The following is a 22,891-nucleotide window of genomic DNA, read 5'->3' as shown; positions in this document are numbered from 1 at the left end:
CTCTTCCTGATTATTTCTAGAGGAGTGAACATCTGTTTCACTTCCATGTGTGTATTTTTCCTTCATAAGAGTTTTTCAAAACTTTTTTAGCTAGTGACTCTTAGTTTTCTTAATTCGTAGCTAAAGGTAAATATATTTGATCTTTAATACGCTAGACCAGTCCATCTAAATAGTTTTATTTTTGTATTTCCTTCCACATTCACTTCTGAATATTTTAAGATCATGTATAGGTGGTGTAGGTGGTGTACTTTTTTTTTTTTTTTGAAATAAGATCATTTATTCACTATATATTCAGTCATAGATATTACTTGATAACCATGGTCCTAATGTTTTGCACATCTACTTCCACTTATTTCATGTTAGAAATACTACTAAATATTTTATGACCATAAATTTGTAAAATAATGTGATATAGTCCTCTTAAAAAATGATTGTTTTGATGGTCTTTTTGGTTTACAGAGTTCTTTCAGTTAGATTATCTCATTTAATCCTCATAAGTTCTGTGCGGTAGCTCGAGCAGGTGTTATAGTCCCCATTTTATAAATGAGGAAAACTGAAGTAAAGTAAGATTAAAACACTAACAATTAGTAGGCTAGCAAATGTTAAGGGAGCACTGTATATTCTGTGGTTTTACCTTTATCCCATGAAGGTTTTCCCATGCCATATTTAGTAGAGAATAGAATATTTATTCACCTAGGAGGAAATTAGTTTCCATCAGTATTTTAATGTACTTCCAAGGGTTAAAAAAAACTCTTAAAATTTTACTCTTTTATAACTAATGTTATACAAGGAGGATGTATTTTATTATCTCTTTTGATGTATAAATTCAGAAGGAAATCATTTTAGGAACTGTATAAGAAGGTTGAGAGTCCTATTTTCAAGATATAATATGCCAACATAATCTAAAAATTCAAATATATGTATTTCATTCCTGAACTGAAGACTAACTTGATTAGCAAAGTCAGCAGCAGAAAACGTTTTAAATGTATGATAAAATTAGTTATAGCTTATGCTCAACTCTTCTACAGAAGTTATAAAAATGATGAGCATTGATTTTTTTTTTTTTTTTTTTTTTTTTCCTGTATCCCAAAGTCGTGATTTCTATTGTTGGGTCAATCCAATGAAAGCATTTTGGTCACATAGCAGTAATTACTTGCTTGCCTTTTTGCTACATCATTTTCTGACTTGCTCTCTCTGTTCATAAAACATAAATCTATAAATGAACTTAAAACATAGTTGAAATTAAATAATATAGGAAAATAAATATAAATACATGAAATAAAATTGTTCATATAGATTAAAATTACCAAATTATCCCACATATTTTCTTACTGAACCAAAACAAAGCATATAATACCAAAGAAACTTATTATGTTTTATAACCCCCTAGTTTTCATAATACTTTCTAAGGATGAGAAAGATGTGGATGATACGAAGACTTGAAAAAAGTAATTACTTGTGTCAGGAGTGGAGACTTGCTTTGGACACTTTACTTTGAGGAAGGTTAGTGCCCAAGAATCACAGTGTCGAGGGTAGGGAAAAAAAATCATAATGCAAACAGATGACTACTGTTAGAGAGATGTATAATAATACTTTACTTTGTGTAGGACCCTACATCTGAGGAATTTCAAGAGCATTACACAATAACTCATGGTTCCTTTCAAAATGCTTGTGACACAATTTGCAAGAATTATCCTCATCTTAGGGGATAAATTTACGGAGAAATGGCAGCACAAGTTGGTAAGTAACTTGTCAAAACAGCAGGTGACTGGTGAACATCTATAAATTGAATCTGAAAATATAAGTCTACCAGTCTCCTACCGTATTCACTAAACTGTTCGTATGTTTAGAATTATTTACAGTAATATCTTCTGTTTGAGGCAGATCAAATACTAATTTGTTTCTTTGCCATTTTATGTGATGGCCTGTTGAAATAAATCATTATTTTACCAAGATGCTTGCTTGTGTTACCACTTTGGTGTACTTCATTGTAACCTTGTGTGGTATGAGGAATACTTAACTATGGTAACACCCAGTCTTTTCTCTTTCTTCTGTTATATATCATATTCTACTTCCCTTTGTTGTCTAATGCTTTGCTGTGCTGCTATCCAAGATCCATAGTACCTACCAGATGCGATTGATTTGGTGTCAGCATTGGAACTTGGATTAGTTGTATTAAGTGCCATGTAGCTCTTTGTAGGATGCATTGGTTTGATTAATGCTTTATAAAACCTTTAATCCACAAAGAAGACAATGAAAGAAGTAGATGTCTAACCTGAGCAGTTTGACAAATAGAGGCTTCTTTAGGAGATTTAGAACCAATGATTTTTTGGTTTGTGTTTGGTATATTGGTGGGTTTTGTTTTTTGTTTTTTGTTTTTTTTATCTGCTTCCTAATGAACCACTTTCCTTGAAAGGATAGGAGTATGGTATATTTCAGTTTCCCCGTTTGGGGAGTTAGGGAATCCTTGTTGCAGGTGAAAGCTTAGGTGGTCTGGTTTCCATCATCTCCTTAGTAAGTGTTCTTAGGGTTCTGTGTTCCCAATATGTCATACAAATGTGTAGTAGTATTAAAGCTCATTTCTTACAGACCCCATGTACTTTTAAAATTGCTTTGAAGAAGTAAGTCTCAACTTCATAGATACTTAGTTTTCCTAGGATTCTAGAAAGCATATCGGGTACTTGGGTATTTATCAGGTACAGATACATACATATTAAAGAAAACCCAATAGAGGACATGTATTCATGTATTGTTGCAAGGGCTTTTTGTGCTAGGATTGTGTTGGTGAAGAAGCACTAATGAAGTTAGTGGGAAGCATTAATGAAGACACCATATTAAAGGGCCCATGATGTATCCCCATTCAGCTTCTATGGATCTTTTTCATGCTGATGGAATTAAGAAGAGTAGTTATAAAGATATATTATTATCTTAGTGAATTGTGATAGTTACTTTACATGCAGGAAAAACCTGTGCTGTGTATAAATGTGTTTTTGGAATTACTATTAATAAGGGAAGTTTCTTGAATATTGGTGGCTCAGTCTTCAAACTATAATATTTGCATGAAATTATGCTTTTTTCTTCAGTTCTGGGATGGCAGAAGTTTAGTTGAGCTTTTGTTGGCCTTACAGAAAATGTTCTAGAGCCCTTTTATGTGTTTTTGACATTATTTTAAAATATCCTAATTATTTTTTTATTAATATCCAAATTTAGTTTCATTTTTTTTCTTTTGCTAGGTGTCCTGCTATTCTGAAATAACACATTTTTAGTTTTCATACTTTTTTCTAATTATAAAAGTATTTCATGTTCTTGGTAGAGAATTTGAAAAACACAGGCAAGAAAAAAATCAACCATAATACCATCATATATAGAGAAATGCTATTGTTATTTAACACTTTTTCTGTACTCCTACATGTTTGTGATCACAGACTGAGAGTATATTTTTATATCTCAATTTTTTGTTTCAGTAATAATTAAATAACTATTTCCTGTGTTTTAAAATATTGTTTAGGGATATTGTTAATGATAGTTTTTTTTTTTTTTTTTTAAGATTATTTATTTATTTATTTGAGAGAGAGAGACAGTGAGAGAGAGCATGAGCGAGGAGAAGGTCAGAGAGCGAAGCAGACTTCCCATGGAGCTGGGAGCCCGATGTGGGACTCGATCCCGGGACTCCAGGATCACGCCCTGAGCCGAAGGCAGTCGTCCAACCAACTGAGCCACCCAGGCGTCCCTGTTAATGATAGTTTAGCACTTCATTTTAACATTCCAAAATTTGCATTCTCCTGTTTTTTTGGAATTTATTTCCAGATTTTTGCTATAAATTATGTTACCATGTGTTTATTTCAGTTCAGTCTTTATTTGCTTCTCTATTAATTTCTTTAGGAAAAAGAGTATCTTTAATTTTAGCAAATCTAGAAGAAACTAACTGAATTTATTTAAACAAAATTAAGCATAGTTGTTGCCTCACCCTGCAAAGTTGATAAAGCTAAGAAGATATTTGTAAATGAAAATTTTAAAAATGTATTCATTTGGCAGGCTTTTGAGTATAATGTGATGAATATCATTTAAAGAACTAGAAAGGAAGATGAAACAAGTGCAGAAATAAATAGAAATGCATATAAAATGTGCTAAGTGTTATAAGATGCGTAAACAGATTATTGTATACAGAAGAATATTATAACCATTTGGAATGGAGTGGGTTGTCTATAGAGAAGATAGTATAGGAACTAGAAAGATACATAGTATTTCAAGGAGGAAAGAATGAAGAACAGTACTTTATAGGTAAAGCAGCTCAAATGACAATTGGCAAATTGGAGGCCTATTAAGGGATGAGTAGTCCAGTTAACTAAAATGTCTGAGAATGTGAGCAAGAAGGTTAGAAAGGTAAAATTGAGCTCAGATTATAGAATTAATCAAATTAGAGAGCTTGAGTTTAATTTGGTGGATATCCACTGATAGTTTCTAATGAGAATTAACAGGTTTTATAAAGGAGGGGGAGAGAATTTAGAGGTAAAGAAATCAGGCTGTTAATGATGGCCCTTTAATACAAGGGAGCAGTTATATCAAGGAGAGATTAGGGAGGCAGAAAGAACTGACAGGCTTGGTAACCACTTTGGTAACAGTAAGATAAAGGGGGAGCCAGGTGTGATCCAAGGTTGAATTAGTAATTAATAGAAATGTGGATTCCAGGAAGAGAAGGAATGTTAGAGAAAAAATACAATGAGGTGAATTTTGTTTTGAACTTGGTAACAGTATTCAGTGATCAACAAATTCAGTACTGTAAGTTGGAGAAAGATCAGTGCTGAAGGCATGAGAGGTTTTATTTCCAGTTTTTTTTTTCCTTCTCTTCAGTACAAAGTAGGCTAGCATCTCAACTCTAAATTTCTCCCTGATTCCAGCCCATTTACTTGAGTAATTAGCAATCTATCAACAGTACTTAATTTTGTGTTTTGTGGGGACTACTTAAATCACCTGGTGATGTAATGCCTTTGTAAAATTGAAATATTTATTTGCCACGTACCATCTGATAGCTCACTCATTTGAATTTTATTGAGAGGTTCATTTGCTTATTTTTGCTTAACTGACACAGACTTGCTAATTAATTATGCATGACTTGTGTCCTTCCAGGTTTTACTGGAAACAAGTTTTTGTTTTTTTTTTTAAATCACAGGATGCAATCACTACAAGTTATTTTTGATTCCAAGGAGCGCTGAAATAATTGTTAATATATATTGTATATGCACTGGCATGTAGGCAAGAGCTGCTAGGAAATGTGTCCTCAGATATGCTGTTGCTTCTGTGAAAGGGATAAGGGAATGGGGAAGGAACAGCATAAGACTATAAGAGGAGCAGAATTAGGAACATCTGAAAATAATTGCATGACAGTTTAGCTGCTTTACCTGTTTTGAAGAAGCTTGTGATTTTTTTTTTTAAGTATGGCATGATGAAAGTAGAGCTTAGATTGCTTCCCACAGTTGGTCCCAAGTATTTATTAATTAATTAGCGCATGTATACTTTCTGATTTTTGATCCAGGTATTGCTTACCTATAGATTTCATAGCTAGGCATTCTAACAGAAACAGACATAATAGACCTAAACTTATCTTCTGGAGAGCAATTAGGTAAAAGCCTGACAGGTTGGTGTTACCAACACCAACATAGTTTAGTGAACATAGGTCTATTTCTACACTAAGTTGGGGAGTTGAGTAAACCTCTGCTACTGGAAATATAGAGGAAAGGAGGGAACACATTAGAAGTTAGTATGACAGTGTAAAGGGAGAGGAAAGATAACAAACCTCTAACTAGAGAGAAATTTAACAAATATTTTTGGAATATATTATTTAGATAAAGGAATGCTGATATTTAAAAATAATAATGGCAACCACCATTATGTGCCAGGCACTGAGCTAAATCGAACTTCATACATTATCCCAGAATCACAAAATCACCCTGCAAAGTACATATTAGCTCAATCTTGCTAGTGAGGGAAATAAAACTTGAAGAAGCTAAAAATTTGCCCCAAATCAAAATTTAAATGTAATGAAAACAAGAACCAACTAGATGTTACCACCAAAAGAAAAGACACCATTTATAATAGCAAGAGAAAGATAAAATGACCCCGGAGTAACCTAAGAAGTGTGCAAGACCTGTATGAAGAAGACTTGAAAGCATTTCTGAGGGACACAGAAATGTTAGACAAATGGGAACCATATTGCTAAGTAGGTGCTAATCTGAGTAAATCTGTCGACATTTTCTCTAAAATTTATTTGTCATATTAAGGTGATCCTAATAAAAATACCAACGTGGTTTGTTTGTTTGTTTTTTTTTCTGAAGGCTCTAGATGAATGGATTCTCAGTTCTTATAGAAACATAACCAGGAAAACTCTGAAAAATCAGCAGAAATATGTAACATACTTTATTTCATTTTTTAAAGATTTTATTTATTTATTTGAGAGAGACCGAGTAAGAGAGAGCACGAGTATGGTAAAGGGCAGAGGGAGAACCAGACTCCCCACTGAGCAGAGAGCCCAATGCAGGGCTTGATCCTGGGACTCTAGGATCATGACTTGAGCCAAAAAGATAGGCACTTAACTGACTAAATGCCCCAATATATAAAATATTTTAGTCTTAATAGTTAAAACTGCCTCACAAATAGATGTATTAAACAGAATATAAAGCCTGGACATAGACCTAAATCACCTCAAATCAGTGGAGAAGAATTCAGTGGGGCTGTTAATAAATGATCTTGGAAAAAAGTAGGAGCATCATCTAGGGAACAAAGAAAATTTGGATTATTCCCTCATGCCATGCATTATTTGGATAAATTCCAGATGAATCAAATATTTAAATGTAAAGACTAATGATAAATCTGCTCAAAGAAAACATGGACAAACTTGTTTATTAACTTGGAGTCAGGAAAGCCTTTCTGACAGTTGTGAAGAGGCGTATCAAAGCAAATTACATGAAAAAAGTTGGGTTAGGTAGAAATCACTATAAAGTTAAAAGACAAATGGGAAAATAGTTGATTCAATCAAAATGCTGATTTCTTGTATAGAAAGCACTCTTAGAGATTGACAGGATGAAAAGAAAATAGTCTAGGGGGTGTCTGGGTGGCTCAGTTGTCCTTGACTCAGGTCATGGCCTCAGGGTCCTGGAATCAAGCCCTATGTTGGGCTCTCTGCTCAGCACAGAGTCTGCTTCCCCCTCTCTCTCTGCCAGCTGCTCTGCCTACTTGTGATCTCTCTCTTTCTCTCTCTGTCAAATAAATAAAATCTTTAAAAAAAAAAGAAAAGAAAATAGTCCAGTAGCAACATGGTCACAGGATATGAACAGGCAGTTCACAAAAAGGGAAATACAAATGACTCTTAAATGAACACTCTTCAGCTTCATTCATATTAAGAGAAGACTACACTGAGGTACCATTTTTTTTTTTAACCTAACAGGTTAGCAAAAATCTTTACCTTTGATAATAGAATAGCTCCTTCAGCCCCAAACCAAGGTTTTAGTTTTTGAGGTTTTATTACTAATGGTCATCTGCAGGTCCAGAAGCAGATGGCCCTCCTGATATTGTCAGGAGGTCAGTAGTCATCTAATGTTACGTTACATTGCCTACTTCATCACCTCACTTCATCTCATTGGTAGGCATTTTATCATCCTACATCCTCACAGAAGGGTGAGTACATTACAGTAAGATGTTTTGAGAAAGGATGAGACCCCATAACTTTTATGACAGTATGTTACAATTGTTCTATTTTATTATTGTTAGTCTCTTACTGTGCCTAATTTATAAATTAAATATTACGTATGTATAGAGAAAGCAGTATATACAGTATTGATTACTATCCATGGTTTTAAAATGGAACCCACTGGGCCTCAGGATATGTCCCCTGGGAATAAGGGGAGGGGACTGCAATATCCTCTGTGGTGAGACTGTCAGTGAAGAAGTGTTCATAGATTGTTAGTGTAAATTGGTAAACACTAGGAGGGTATTTTGTAAACATATGTTAGGATTGAAATGCACATGCCCTTTCTTCAAGAAGCACAAGAATATAGCTCTTGCTCTGATGGCTCCATTTGTACTTGTACAGGATGGCTCACTGACATATTAAACTGCAACATTGTTTATAATTGCAAAACATTAGAAACAACCTTGTGATTGTCTGTTGGGAACTGGTGAAATTGTCATTTCTTCAGTCAGTGCGATATAATGCTATGACTGAGAAAAGAATAAAGGAGTTTTGTGTACTAATATGTGAAGATCTCTAAGATACATCATTAAAAAGAGCGAGGTATATAACATTTTATAGAAGACTATGTCTTAAATAAAATATGAAAAAAAATATTTTTATTTGCCTACACATACATTTAAAACACCTTGGAGGAATACATATATCTAATAATAGTGGTTACCTTGGTTTAGAGGTAAGATAAGGGATGAGAACTAGGTTGAAAGAGGATGATGATGATTAGTAGACCTAGATTTTCACTGCATACCTTTTTTAAATTTTAATAATGTAAATATGCTATCATTATTTTTAAATAGGCTCTGGAATTAGAGTGCTTAGATACAGACTGACTTCTTAGCTGCGTTTTCTTGGGCACATTGTTTAGCCTGTTTGTGCCTAAGTATTTATTTCTGTTAGGATAATCATGCCACATTCTTAGAATGGTTGTAATGATTAAGTAAGATAACACAGTGAAAAGAATATTTTCTGTATCCATTATATCTCTAAAGTCTGATGGTAAAGGAATCCAATTCATTTTCTATCTTGTTCCCATACAGCATTTCTTTTTTTTTTTTTTTTTTTTTTTTGGTTTTTTTTTTTCCAATTTATTTATTTTCAGAAAAACAGTATTCATCCATACAGCATTTCTTCTAAACATCACAAACATAATTTTTTAAAAACTTCTGGCATACTTTTGAAAATTTACCATAGTATGAGCTCCAACAAGTTAACAGAAGACAGAAGTATTTTCATGCTTAATGCAATATTTGGGGCACAGAAGGAAGACATGTTTGTGGAATAAATGCCTTAAGTTCAATTTTAGAATAAAAGATGTGCATTGTCTATCTAAAGGCAAAAACAGAAACAGCATATAGCCCACTTTTAGTGTAGGCAGACCTAAAATTAAATTTCCACTCTAATATTAATGGCAGTTTTCTTTCTTTTTTTTTTTTTTTTAAGATTTTATATATTTGAGAGAGAAAAAGCGAGAGAGATAGCATGAGAAGGTGGAGGGTCAGAGGGAGAAGCAGACTCCCCATTGAGCGGTGAGCCTGATGTGGGACTGGATCCTGGGATTCCAGGATCATGACCAGAGCTAAAGACAGTCATTAACAAACTGAGCCACCCAGGCATAATCGCAGTTTTCTTTTAAGAAACACTGAGAACACTCACCACAGGCCAGGCACTATTGACTGAGTTGTCTAATCTTACTGATTGTTTTTTAAATAACTCTCCCGTCTTTTCATTTTTTGGTAACTGGCTAAATATTTGATGTTGAGCTAGTTATTTTAAACTCTCAGGCCCTTAGATTCCTCTTTTCTCAAGCTAAAATTCTTTTGTTTTCATTCTAGTTAGACTGTTACTGTCTATGCAGACTGTGGCAACAGCTTTCCTACCGATGTCCCTGCTCTAGTTCATCCTTGTAATTCTGGATGATTATTTCTACGGCATATTGTTTCTGTCTCTTGAATATTGCCCAGCTGAAGAACTGTCCTACATCTTTATGATCACTCTTATAAGGACTCAAGTCAAATATTTTGTGTGGTATCAAGCACAGTTACCTAGCATTCAGTAAATTAATAAGTTGCATTTCTGTCTTCCTATTGTACGGAATTATTTGGGTAAAGATCTTCTCTATGATGTCAATTCCTGAAGGGTAGAAGCCTTTATATATCTTCATTACTATAGTGACAACACTGGTACATACAGAAGGGACCCAGGAGTTTGTTGAATAAACACATGATCAGTGTATTTTATTGGATGTACCATAGGAAGAGAAGAAAACTATAGATTTTTTTTTTTTAGGATTTCATTTATATATTTGACAGAGAAAGCACAAGCAGGGGAGCGGCAGAGGGAGAGAGAGAAGCAGGCTCTCCACCGAGCAGGGAGCCTGATGCAGGGCTTGATTCCAGGACCCTGGGATCATGATCTGAGCTGAAGGCTTAACCACCTGAGCCACCCAGGCACCCCGAAAATTATAGACTCTTAATGAACTTGAGGGCCATTAGTGATGTTATAACCAAAATTGTAAAATTTTAAATTTTAAGAATGTACATGTTGGGTATAATATGGTTAAAGTCAGTGTGGGCGTAAGAGGAAACAAGAATGAAGTTGGAAGAAGTTTGTTATATTCAGATCCAAGAGAAGGGGAGTCACATGCTGCACAGCCATAGGGGAAAACACTAGGGTAGTTAAGAGGCAGAAGACAAGAGCTCAGGGGAGATCTTAGATCATGGTCTTCATTGGGATTTCCTTGGTAAAGGCATCCTGGGCAGAATAAACAGTTTGGATGGGCTGATTTGGTGAATTCCTCCAGGTTTGGGCTGTAGGGTTGGTTTTTAGTTTCCCACTACCTGGCCCTGGGGTGATTTAGGGTAAAGGAAATATTGGCTTGGTGTGTGAGAGTTAGATAAGGAGATAGGGACTGGTTGGTATGCATATAAAAGGCATGCTTGTGGGCCAGTTGTTATCTTTAGGAATTAGCTAGCCTTGGGGAGGATCATTTCTTTTGGGGTCTCTAAGCCTCCTGCTCCCCAAATGTCAGCCTCAGGAATACAGAAAACAAGAAAATATAGTTAATGTGATTGGCCCTTTGATGAATGGATGTCAGATATACAAGAATCTAAAAAAATAGTAAAAAACTCTGATAGTATATTCTGAGGGTTCATTCTTGCTGGTCTTGAAAGCAAAGCAGCTATTTGATTGATACTATATTTATATTGGGGTCTTTATATATGAACTTCTTTTCTCCTCAAAGCAGTTAATTTCAGTGGTTGCCAGACATCCAGAAAGGACTTTTAAATTTTTTTTTAAAAGATTTTATTTATTTATTTGACAGACAGAGATCACAGGTAGGCAGAGAGGCAGGCAGAGAAGCAGGCTCCCTGCTGAGCAGAGAGCCCAAGGTGAGGCTGGATCCCAGGACCCTTTAACCCACTGAGCCACCCAGGTGCCCCCATAAAGATCCTATTCATTTATTTATTTGAGGTAGGGGTGGAGAGCATAGAGGGAGAAGCCAACTCTCCACTGAGCAGGGAGCTCGATGTGAGACTCGATCCCAGGACCCCGAGATCCAGACCTGAGCAGAAGACAAATGCTTAACTGCCTGAGCCACCCAGGTGTCAGGACTTTTAATTTTTTAAAGATTTTATTTATTTATTTTTTTAGTTAGTTAATTAGTTAGTGCAGGTTGGGGAGGGAAGGGCAGAGGGAAAGGGGGAGAGAGAATCTCAAGCACTCTCTAAGCTGAGCACTGAGCCTTTCGGGGGGACTTGATCTCAAGACCCTGAAACCATGATCTGAGCCAGAATCAAGAGTTGGGCATTCAACTGGCTGATCCACCCAGGTGCCCCCAGAAAATACTTTTCTAAAGAAAAAAATGTTAAAAAACCCTAGATACAAAATTTTAAGTATATTTTGAAAATAAATTCTTGAAACATGACCTTGTTATTTAATATTTAAATATTAACAAAGGGATAGCAGTTCAGTAAATAGGGAAATGTTTATATCTTATTGCTTTTATCTGTGAAGTAGGGGTGATGATACACCTGTCTTACGGTATTATGAGGATTAAATGAGAGTAAATAAAGTGCTTAACACATTGCCAGGCACATAATAAACTATGTATGCTATCTGTATACCTGTATGTAATAGAATGTATAAAAGGGGTACAAATTTGTGATTATCTGTTACAATGAATTTTATAATTTAATTAGTTCTGTCTCCATAAGAACATTATTTTATTGTGAGCTGTCAAATAAGGCATGTAAATTACTTTATGTTAACTTTAGCTTTTATCAGGGAACTCATTAAGATGTTTTGGTGACTGTGGGTTATACCATTCCAGATTCCTATTGGTGGTGATTTTAGAGAAAAAACATTTTCATGTAATTTTTATTTTCATTTTTATTTAGTTTAGATGTTTAGTTATATTAATTTATCTTATTATCATTATATGCATTGTATTACAGTTCCTTTAAAAAGTGTCAATGAACGGTTATTTCACTGTGGGAGTAGAGTAGTACATGCCTTGAGTGAAGTAGCCTTTTGGTTATTATCTTTGTAATAAAAATTAGCACTATGGTTATTTAAAGGGGGAAAAAAACACTATAAATTATTTATCGGTGCCATTCCCTAATTCCAAGTAATTAATGTCTTCGTCTTTAAAAAGTCAAATCATAAAATGCATTAGCTACACATATGGTTCTTTAAACAATTAAAGAATGGAAGAAGAAAAAGCCACTTGTAGATAACCAGTATTGACAATTTAGTATTTATTTTTTCAGTATTTTCTCTGCATATATATTGGGGCTGTGTGTGACATTTTTTTAAATAAGAATGAGGTTATGGGACGCCTGGGTGGCGCAGTTGGTTGGACGACTGCCTTCGGCTCAGGGCGTGATCCTGGAGTCCCGGGATCGAGTCCCACATCAGGCTCCCAGCTCCATGGGAAGTCTGCTTCGCTCTCTGACCTTCTCCTCGCTCATTCTCTCTCACTGTCTCTCTCTCTCAAATAAATAAAATAAAATCTTTAAAAAAAAAAATAAGAATGAGGTTATACAAGTTTCATACTAATGGTATTGCATAAACTTTAAATTTTTAGAGGTGGATTTTAAGTGTACTTTCTATTGCTCTAGTTAAGAGTTTTGAGAAATTTGGAGAGAAGGGAAAGGAAACCCGTATTTATAGCAACTAATGAGGATTAGTAGGACAGAATTTTGAAACTTAAGCTCTGGCAGAATTAAACTTTTAGTAAGAAGTTGAAATGGTGTTTTTTTAAAATTAGCTATTTAATAAAGTTTATTCCTTGAGACCTCAGTTTTTAGTTGTTACCGAATTACCGTGCTTGTTGCTACCCATAACAGTATTGTTTTTTTTTCTTTTAAAATATTTTATTTATTCATTTGAGAGAGAGAGAGCACAAGCAGGGGGAGAGGCAGAGCAAGAGGGAAAAGCAGACTCTGAGCTGAGCAGGGAGCCAGATGCAGGGTTTGATGCCAGGACCCTCAGCCTGAGCCAAAGGCAGACGCTTAACCATCTGAGCCACCCAGGCGCTCCTAACAGTATTGTTTCTTAGACATTGATAAACCTGAAAAACATCAGCAAAGATTTTTGTTCTCTGAACAAAACATTGATAGCTATTCAGCCTTTGTTGGAATCAGGTTTTTTTTTTTTTAATTAAAAATATGTGTAGAACTTCATTGAACTTGTTGACAACATTAAGAATTAAGGTTAACTGTGGCCTGGGATCTTGGTTGGTAATTGTACTTTCATACCAACTAGTCCCTGATTTATGAATGAATTATGTAGGGCCCTCTCCTAGCTTTTGGTGGTTTGCTGTCAGTCTTAGGATTTCTTCATATGGTATTGTTCCTGTGTGACTATGACCAGAATTCCTCTTTTGAGGATTAGAGGCCTACCCTACTCCCATATGACCTCATCTTAACTAATTATATCCTCGGTGACCTTGTTTCCAAGTAAGGTTGCATTCTGATGTACTGAGGGTTAGGACTTAAACATACACATTTTGGGAGAACACATATCCTATAGCAAGATTTTGAGATCTGTAGGTGAAAAAGGATACAGAGTAACATGATAGTGTTCAAATTTTCTTCAAATCAGCTGTTTTAGGATTTTGAATAATCAGCATTTAAGAGATGATGTTATGAATGTTACTAATGTTGTTTCTGTAGTATGTAGTACCTTGGGATCCAGGAAGCAATACATTTCTTTTTTGTTTTTTGAGAAGACAGTGCATTCTTTACTATTAGTATTTTTTGTTTATAAGATTCTCAGAGCATATTATTGATTATATCTTTTTTCTTTTTAAACATTCATTTATTTGAGAGAGAAAGCTTGCACATGCAAGTGGGGTGGGGGCAGAGGGAGAGAATCTTCAACCTGACTTCCCGCTGAGCATGAGCCCTCAGGGCTTGATCTCACTTGAGCTGAAACCAAGAGTCAGATGCTTAATGGACTGAGCCACCCAGGAACCCCTTGCTGGTTATATCCTAGTATCAGGTTTAAACCCTGGTTAGCAAAAAGACTGCTAATAGACCATCTTGTGTATTTTGTGATTGGTTGTCTAAGGTGAAGTGTGTATGTTTACTGTTATTAAACCAGCCTTGGTCAGTCAGTAAATATTCACAGGGATTTTATGGTCATTCCTGGACACACATATATGCTGAACTGCGTAATAATTGAGTCTCCTGATGTCCACACTCCCAGCTGAGGTTCAACAAAACGGTGCTCTGCTTTCTGGTTTCAGCTCTCATACTGTAAACAAGTATCCTTTTTGCAGTATATTTAGTCCGACATATTTTATATTTTTATACTTTTTTGGTGATTTCACTGTTTAAAATGACCTCTTGAGTGTAGTACTGAAGCTCTACCTGGTGTTCTAAGCCTAAGAAGGCTGTGATATGCCCTACTAGATAAATACATTGACACATAAGTTATAGTGCTATTGGCTGTGAATTTAATGTTAGTGAATCAATATGTATTAATTATAAGATGTCTTTAAGCAGAAACACATTTTAAACAGGTTATGTGTTGATCAGTTCATGAAAATGTGATCAGAGGCTTGCAGGAGCCTAACCCTGTATTTTCCCTGGGGGTACTGTTTCAGTATTTGGAAAATAAGTATTTGTGGTGAGTTTATAAACATAACTTTTGCCCTAAAATGAGAATTGATTATATTCTCAGGTAGACTAAAATAAATAGACTAAAATTTTAAGTGGAACAGTGATGGGGTTTCCTAGAAGGATGGTGCCATAAAATAAATCATCAACATTTAACACTGTTTTTTCTTCATACATTGCGCAGTTTTTACTAGCTTTTAAGAAAATGAAAGAAGTCTCAAGTCACCGTCTTTGTAGCTTTTATTCCTCTTTTTTTATAGCTTTCATTGAGTACAAATGCAAAATTGAGAATGCAAGATTTTTTATTTCTGTCCATAATGACAAAGTTGACAGAGGAAGATGTTTCACAGTTACTGGACAAATCACAAGGTGAATGTAGACCATCACTGTATGAGAATATGAAATTGATCATTTAAGTGTACTCTTAAACAGTGAGTCTGGAGATAGTATGCTACATGAACTCTTTTCACAAATTCAAGAATTGATGAATATATTTCTTAGGTCCTAAAGGAAATAGGCTGTTTTTATCCTGTTAGTTATTCAATAGGAAGGATTTTTATCATGTAACATTTTGCAACAAGAACCTGGATCTATCCTGTATTGCTAAAAGGATGTGCAGCGGTATTCTTCTTTTACAATATTTGTGCCACAAAATTTATTTGACACAATTTATGAACAAATGCCGAAGTCAGATATATTTCCAGAGGTAATTGGGAGGAAATAGATGATGTTGAAAAACGGTCATTAGGTTGAACATTTTAATTGGTTTTTAAGTCTAAAAGTGGCTGTATTTACATTTACGTAGTAAAGATAATGGCTTTTTCCTCCTTACTAAAATGGTGCACCATTAGTTTTCCAGAAATACTGCATTTTTACAATGTAAGTATAAGGACAACCAGAAGTAATGATGACCTAGGACTTATTAGAGATGTATTTAGAATATATGTGCTGTCAGTATTTACAAGATAGATATGTTACATCTCTCTTGTTCTTTATATTTTGTTTTTGCTCCTGTCTCTGAATAACATTTTTTCTTTTTCAAGGTACTCTCTACCACTTGTTTTCTTTGCCCTTTAGTGCCTTCCCAAACTAAATGTTCTTTGAGCCATAAATACTCATATGAATACAGTGTTACTCTTCTCAAACTTTATATGAGCATTTGAAACATAAAAAAGGTGGAAAGAATAACACAATGACTAACAGTTAACACTTACCACATATTTTATCTGTTTTATATTTTTTAGAGGGATAACTTCTTTTCTGAACTATAGTTGACTACAATAATTATGTGCCATTATTAAAACTTTAGCATGAATTTTAGCATCATACGTTCATAATTCCAACATTTTCTTGTAGCCTCTCTTTATCATGGGAATCAGCTGTTTAATGGGCTTGCTTGGCAAGTTTTTCTTTTGCTTTCTGTCCTCTAACTTACATATTCATACTAATTCTAATTGAAGTGAATTTAATTCCCACTTACTTCTACTTTTTCTCTGTTATTTGCTTTGAGAGTCAAATGTAGCTTAATGATTAAAATTTGGTAGCATAGTACCTGGAACATAGAAAATAATAAATGTTAGCTATTGGGTTTGGTATGAATTCTGTTTTCTTTCTCACAGATGGCATCACTGAGTTGGGCTTAGTGAATTTTTTGTTTGTTTTACTGGGTTCTTTTATTCTTCCTTTATTTTTGCTTATGGTTGACTCTCTTTTCAGGCAATCTTGTTTTAAGCATTCAGCTATGTAATTTCATTAGGTTTGAAGTATCTTAGTATACCACTGATCTGACTTTCTAGTATACTAGGAATGGGGATATTGAGGATATTCGTTTTGATAAGCCATTGGGAAAAACAGTAGTTTTAAAGATTTGTACAGGGATGTTTTGAGTTTTGTGTGTTTGTTGTCTGAGAAGCCTATATTTTTTTTTAAAGATTTTTATTTATTTATTTGATAGAGAGAGATCACAAGTAGGCAGAGAGGCAGGCAGAGAAAGAGGGGGAAGCAGGCTCCCTGCTGAGCAGAGAGCCCGATGTGGGGCTCGATCCCAGGACCCTGAGATCATGACCTGAGCTGAAGGCAGAGGCTTAAACCACTGAGCCACCCAGGCGCCCTGAGAAGCCTATATTAAGTGCTATTTCTGGGACATACAACTGTTACTATGTTTCTTTAATCGTGTGTTTCTGAAGTAGCTATCCATTCTCAGAATAGGTATCTCAGTAATTTGATGGGACAAAAATTCTGAAAGAACCAAGATTATGTGTCTTGAATTTTTAGTACATAGAAAAAAATTAGAGTTCATGTTGGTCTCAAAATGAAAACATTGGTTTTAGTACATGGCTTTAACTATTTTCTCTAATGTTGTATTTAATTAAGTTTTATTTTTTGTTTGGAATAGACACATACGTACATGGTTCAAAAATCGGGGTAATATAAATAAACATTGGGAAGTTTTGCTCTTACATTTGACTATTGTATTTCCCCCTCTACCTGCATTACCTGTAAATATGTTTATTAGTTTTTTTGTATATCTTTTCAAAATTTCTTTATGTAGATCTAAGTAAGTATAAATATACTTATTCTTACCTCTGACACAAAAAGTAGCAAATCATTTAGTATTCCACATGTTGATATTTTTTTCTCTTTGCTTATATACTCTTGAGGTCTTTCTGTATCCATATGTAGAGCTTCCTTATTATTATCTTGTTTGTGGAGCTTAGTATTCCGGTGGGTAAATAGAATCATTTACTAATGTATATCTGGAATATTTTGAGTCTTTTCTTATTATATACAGTGCTGCAAATATAATACACATTTTCACACATACAAACAGAAACGCACGCACACATGTGTATTTGTACTCTACCTTCCTGGGTTCTCTAGCTGGGCCCTGTCTAGACAAAAGGCAGATTAACAAGAGAAAAGTAAACAAGTTTATTAACACATGCGTTAAACTTACACATGGGATCTCAACACGTGTTAATAAACTTGTGACGAGTAACTCAAGTGATAGAGCATGGGCTTACACAGAACAAAAGAACAGGAAATTTTTAGAGAAGTAACAGCAAAAAGGATTGAGTTTCGGGTGGCAGTTGTGGGAAGGTAAATAGGTGGGGAAACTAAGATAAGCGCTAGTTAGGAAAGTTTGTAATGTAGGTTTTCCTGGTGCCATTTCTGAGCTGATAAGAGTTTGGAGTTGTCTCTGGTGATTAACTTCTGTTCTTTCTAGTAGAGTGGTAGGTAGATACCTTCACATATTTATGTCATGCTTTTAGGCAGTAAAGAGAAGGCAGAGAGCTTTTCTTGTATCTATTTATACTTAATGTCTTTGAGCTCAGAATGATCCTATGCCAACGTGGCATATTCTGCTGCCCTTTAGTATTTAGGTATATCTGTAGGATATTTTCATGGAAATGGAATTCGTAGGCCCAGAAGGTAAATGGATATGTTCTGTTAGGTATTGCCACATTCCTTTCCATAAAGATTGTTCTGTTTCATACTTCTGTTATCAGTATATAAGCGTGCTTTTTTCTCCAACAGGTTGTTAACAGGCTTTGGAATTTTTATGAAAAATAGTATCTTGGTGTGATTTTTATTATAATCATAAACTTTGTAAATTAATAAACTATTTTTTAGAGTGGTTTTAGGTTCACAGCAAAATTAAGCAGAAAATAGAGTTCCCATATATCCCATCCCCATATATACACAATCTCCCCCACTGTCCACAGCCTATCCACAGTGGTACATTTACCACCATTAACAGACCTACCTTGACATCATCCAAAGTCCATGGGTTCCTTAGGGTTCACTCTTTGTGTTGTACAATCTATGGGTTTTGACAAATGCATAATAACGTAGTATTATACAGAATAGTATTGGTATCATACAGAATAGCTTTTATTTACTACCCTAAAAAATACTCTGTGTTTTGTTCATCCCTCTCTTTCCCCTAACTTCTAGCAAACATTAAACTTTTTACTGTCTTCAAAGTTTTGCTTTTTCCAGAATGTCATGTATTGGAATCATACAGAATGTAGCCTTTTCACATTGTCTTCTTTTACTTAGGAATGTGCATTTAAGTGTTCTCTGTGTCTCTTTTCATGGCTTGATAGCCTATTCCTTCTTATTGCTGAATAATGCTCTATCATCTTGATGTACCACAGTTTATTCACTATTAAAGGATATCTTGGTTGCTTCCAAGTTTGAGCAATTATGAATAAAGTTGCTGCAAACATCTTTGTGTAGATTTTTGTGTTGACATAAGTTTTCAGCTCTTTTTGGGTGACTATCAAGGAGTGTGATTGCTTGATCATAAGATAAGAGTATGTTTAGTTTTGTAAGAAACTACCACCCTGGCTTCAAAAGTGGCTGTACCCTTTTGCATGCTCACCAGCAGCGAATAAGAGTTTCTGTTGCTCTCTATCCTTTCCAGCAATTTGAGCCATTTTAATAAGGTGTATAGTGGTATCTCTTTAATTTGAAATTCCCTGATACATAATGTAGGACATCCTTTCACAGGCTTACTTGTCATCTGTGTATCTTCCTTGGTGAGGTGTCTGTCCAGTTCTTTTGCCTATTTTTTCATTTGGCTCTTTTTTTTTAATTGAGTTTTTAGTTTTTGTATATTTTTGAATAATAGTCCTTTATTAGATCTATCTTTTACAGATATTTTATCCAGTTCGGTGGCTTTTCTTCTCATTCTCCTGATAAATATAAACGTTGATGCTTAAAGGTTAACCCATATGGAAAAGTATAAACATTATAAAGTATAAAATTGTAAAGTTTTGTAAAATTGTAAAATTTTATAAATTGTAAGTTTTATAAATTTTCTTTTTTTTAAAGATTTTATTTATTTATTTGACAGAGAGAGATCACAAGTAGGCAGAGAGCAGGCAGAGAGAGAGAGAGGAGGAAGCAGGCTCCCTGCTGAGCAGAGAGCCCGATGCGGGACTCGATCCCAGGACCCCAAGATCATGACCTGAGCCAAAGGCAGTGGCTTAACCCACTGAGCCACCCAGGCGCCCATGGTTTTATAAATTTTCTAAGTCAACATATTGGCTTCTAAATGTAGTTTGGATTTGCAGTTTTCTCATCAATGAGGTTGAGCATCTTTTCATATGATTAAGGGCCATTTCTGTTTCTTCTTCTCAGAACTATCAGTTGACATCTTTTGTCCATTTTTCATTGAATTAATGGTCTTTTTTTTTCCAACTATGTAAAAATTGGGAAGATTATTTCTTCAAGGTATGAATAACATTTTTTCCCCTGTTTTTCTGTTAGTCTTTTCACTTTGTTTTTAGTTTGTTTTGCTCTAAGAATTTTCTCAAATGGCTACATGGAATCTCTTCCTCTTTCCTTAGCTCAGGATTTAGTGTTAAGTGTTACTGTCTTCCAGAATTCTTGTATCTTAAGGTTTTAGTAAGTATCTCATATTCCCTTGAGGCCTTTTGTGTATCTTTATCTTAGCATTTAATCACAGTTCTTACCTCACCTGTTTTTCTGTAGACTGAAAATTCTTTGAGGACTAGAAATGGTTTATTCTCTTTGTGTCTCCAGTGTTTGGAGCGTAAGGGTATACAGTAAATACTAGTGTTTGGTATGAATGATTATTGTTTCTTTGTTTCTTGGATTTTGATGCCTTTGATTGTATAGCCATAGCTATCTAATTTAAGTACTCTTCATTTGCTGTTGAACTGACCAGTCTTACTCATTTGTCTTGTCATCTTGTCATTTTCTGCTCTTTACTATATTTCCTTGGAGGATAGTCTTAGAGATACATTGACTTAGTTCTGGGGCCTCTGTGAAAGAGAACAGATCTTTTGAGTGTTTTACTTCTTTCTTCATAATTAAGATTTTTGGTACTGTTTTGATGTCAATAAATGATGTTATACTTTTAAATCCTTTTTCCTGATTTTTTTTTTGGGGGGGGGGTGGACAGTGTTATATCTTGTTCTCTTTGCTTGTTTTCTATGTTCCTACAATATAATTTCATTAAAAAACATATGTACAGGGGCGCCTGGGTGGCTCAGTGGGTTAAGCCGCTGCCTTCGGCTCAGGTCATGATCTCAGTGTCCTGGGATCGAGTCCCGCATCGGGCTCTCTGCTCAGCAGGGAGCCTGCTTCCTCCTCTCTCTCTCTCTGCCTGCCTCTCTGCCTACTTGTGATCTCTCTCTGTCAAATAAATAAATAAAATCTTTAAAAAAAAATATGTACAAAATATCTACAAATAGTAAATGATTAGTATAATGAACTTCCACATACTGTTCACCAGCTTCATGAGTTAGTAACTCATAGTACTTTAAGGTGAGTACTTCAAATAATATCATTGAAGTTGTATAGATTCTTAGAGGCTATCTAGGGCTAACCTCCCACCCCAAAAGGCAGGGCAGTAATCCAGATAGAATGGGAGTTTCTCTAACCATAGGGATTTAAACTTTTCTGATGCAGTTGGTTTCTTTACTGAACAGCTGCATTTCTACATTGAGCCTTAAGTGTGCTTCAGAAGAAATTCTGATTGATTTCAGTTTAACAACTCTTTAGCATGAGGCTTTTATTGAAGACAGAAATTACAGTTTTCTTAGGCTAAAAAAGAAAAAGTTCATTTTAAATGACATGTTAAAGTAGTAGTAGTAGTACTAAAAAACTGATAGACATTACACATCTTAAGGAGACTAAGGAAACAATTTCACTTTCTTTTTTGGTTTGTCAGTAGCTACTGATAGTCTTATGAAGGACCAGTATTTTAAATTATTTTCTGATTTAAAACTTGAATGTATTTTAACTACATGTGGGGTTTTTATTTCTTTCATGTTAAAATGGCAGTTCATAAACTAAAACCTGTTTGTTATGGTTACATTGCCTTTCAGTTCCCTCAGCGTATCTAGTAGATGCTTTATTTATGAGATCTGTAAAGAATTTGCTTTTCTATCAGAAGTTGCTAATTCAGATTATTTCATTAATTTCAGAATCACTCCATAGTAGTATATGTCAGTTATTTCATTGTTAAATAATTTGGCCCAGGATATTTAAATGATTCCCTTTTCAGCTGGATTCTTCTGTTACTGGTTATGGCTTTGAGTGAAGAGCCTTTCTCAGAGCAGCTTTATAAACCTTTAACTTCTTCCCCAAAATGTTCAAGTCGCTTAATACTTCGAGTTGCTTATGGCCTAGGATGTATATCGTATTTACCACAATGAGAATTTTATATGGCACATACTTGTTGAATTTTTCACAGTAACTACTGTTATACTTAGTCTGTATTTTATCATTTTCTTAAGCTTTTTTTTCTTTGTACAAGATGAAGACTTTTATTCTCATTGGTAGTTCAAAACTAGAATATAATGTCTCTCTTCTTGATTTCTGTAGAGCAGGTTGTTGCCCTGGATGCCCAAAATATCGTAGCTGTTTCATGTGGAGAAGCTCATACATTAGCACTAAATGACAAGGGCCAGGTGTATGCGTGGGGTCTCGATTCTGATGGACAGCTTGGCCTGCTAGGATCAGAGGAATGTATCAGAGTACCCAGGTAACAAAGGTGACCAAAAAGAGGTCTTTAACAGTCTTTTATAATAAATTTGTTATCTAAATTATTCTGCTTACTGTGGGCAAGTAAGAGTTGACATCTAATTACTTCTCCCTTTTGAGTTCTTAAGGAATTACTAGGTAGGTTCTGGCCTTTAATATGGGCTGAGTGCTCTTTTTTAATGTATTACGTATTTTCCCCTAAATTGTTTATGTTTGTAAAGAAATGGGATGGGGAATATATACTTTACTATAACTATTTCATTACTTAAATTTTTAAGTGGTTTAGGCTAATTTAAACTACTGGTTCTATCTTGAGTACCCCAGCTGTTAAAATATTTATTAAATATTGGTTGGTTGTATATTTCTCTATCTTGTTTTGTTTTTATTGAATATAGAAGTCCCACATGCTTAATGTAAAAAGAATTCAGTCACTTTCCAATTTTTTAAAAAGCAGTGGCCACAATTTAATTTGTTCCTCACTAATTCATCATAGAATTATTTC

The 22,891-nt window shown here is 34.7% G+C and overlaps 1 protein-coding gene across 3 annotated transcripts in view; it reads left to right on the top strand.

Annotated features, from left to right (window-relative positions):
• HERC4 (HECT and RLD domain containing E3 ubiquitin protein ligase 4) overlaps window positions 1-22,891 on the top strand; it is a 117,405-nt gene that overhangs the window by 5,352 nt on the left and 89,162 nt on the right. For 2 of the 3 annotated variants that reach the window (XM_044239628.1, XM_044239627.1), the window contains exon 3: window positions 22,231-22,390. In XM_044239628.1, the coding sequence (XP_044095563.1) occupies window positions 22,231-22,390 (160 nt within the window). Of the gene's footprint in view, window positions 1-1,624; window positions 1,741-22,230; window positions 22,391-22,891 lie in introns of those variants that run through there. The other variant, XM_044239629.1, reaches the window with a different exon arrangement.

The sequence above is a fragment of the Neovison vison genome, chromosome 2 (assembly GCF_020171115.1).
Source record: "Neovison vison isolate M4711 chromosome 2, ASM_NN_V1, whole genome shotgun sequence".
In the NCBI taxonomy this organism is placed as follows: Eukaryota; Metazoa; Chordata; class Mammalia; order Carnivora; family Mustelidae; genus Neogale; species Neogale vison.
The sequence above is the reverse complement of the archived record's forward strand: the minus strand, read 5'-3'. Positions and strand labels throughout refer to the sequence as shown.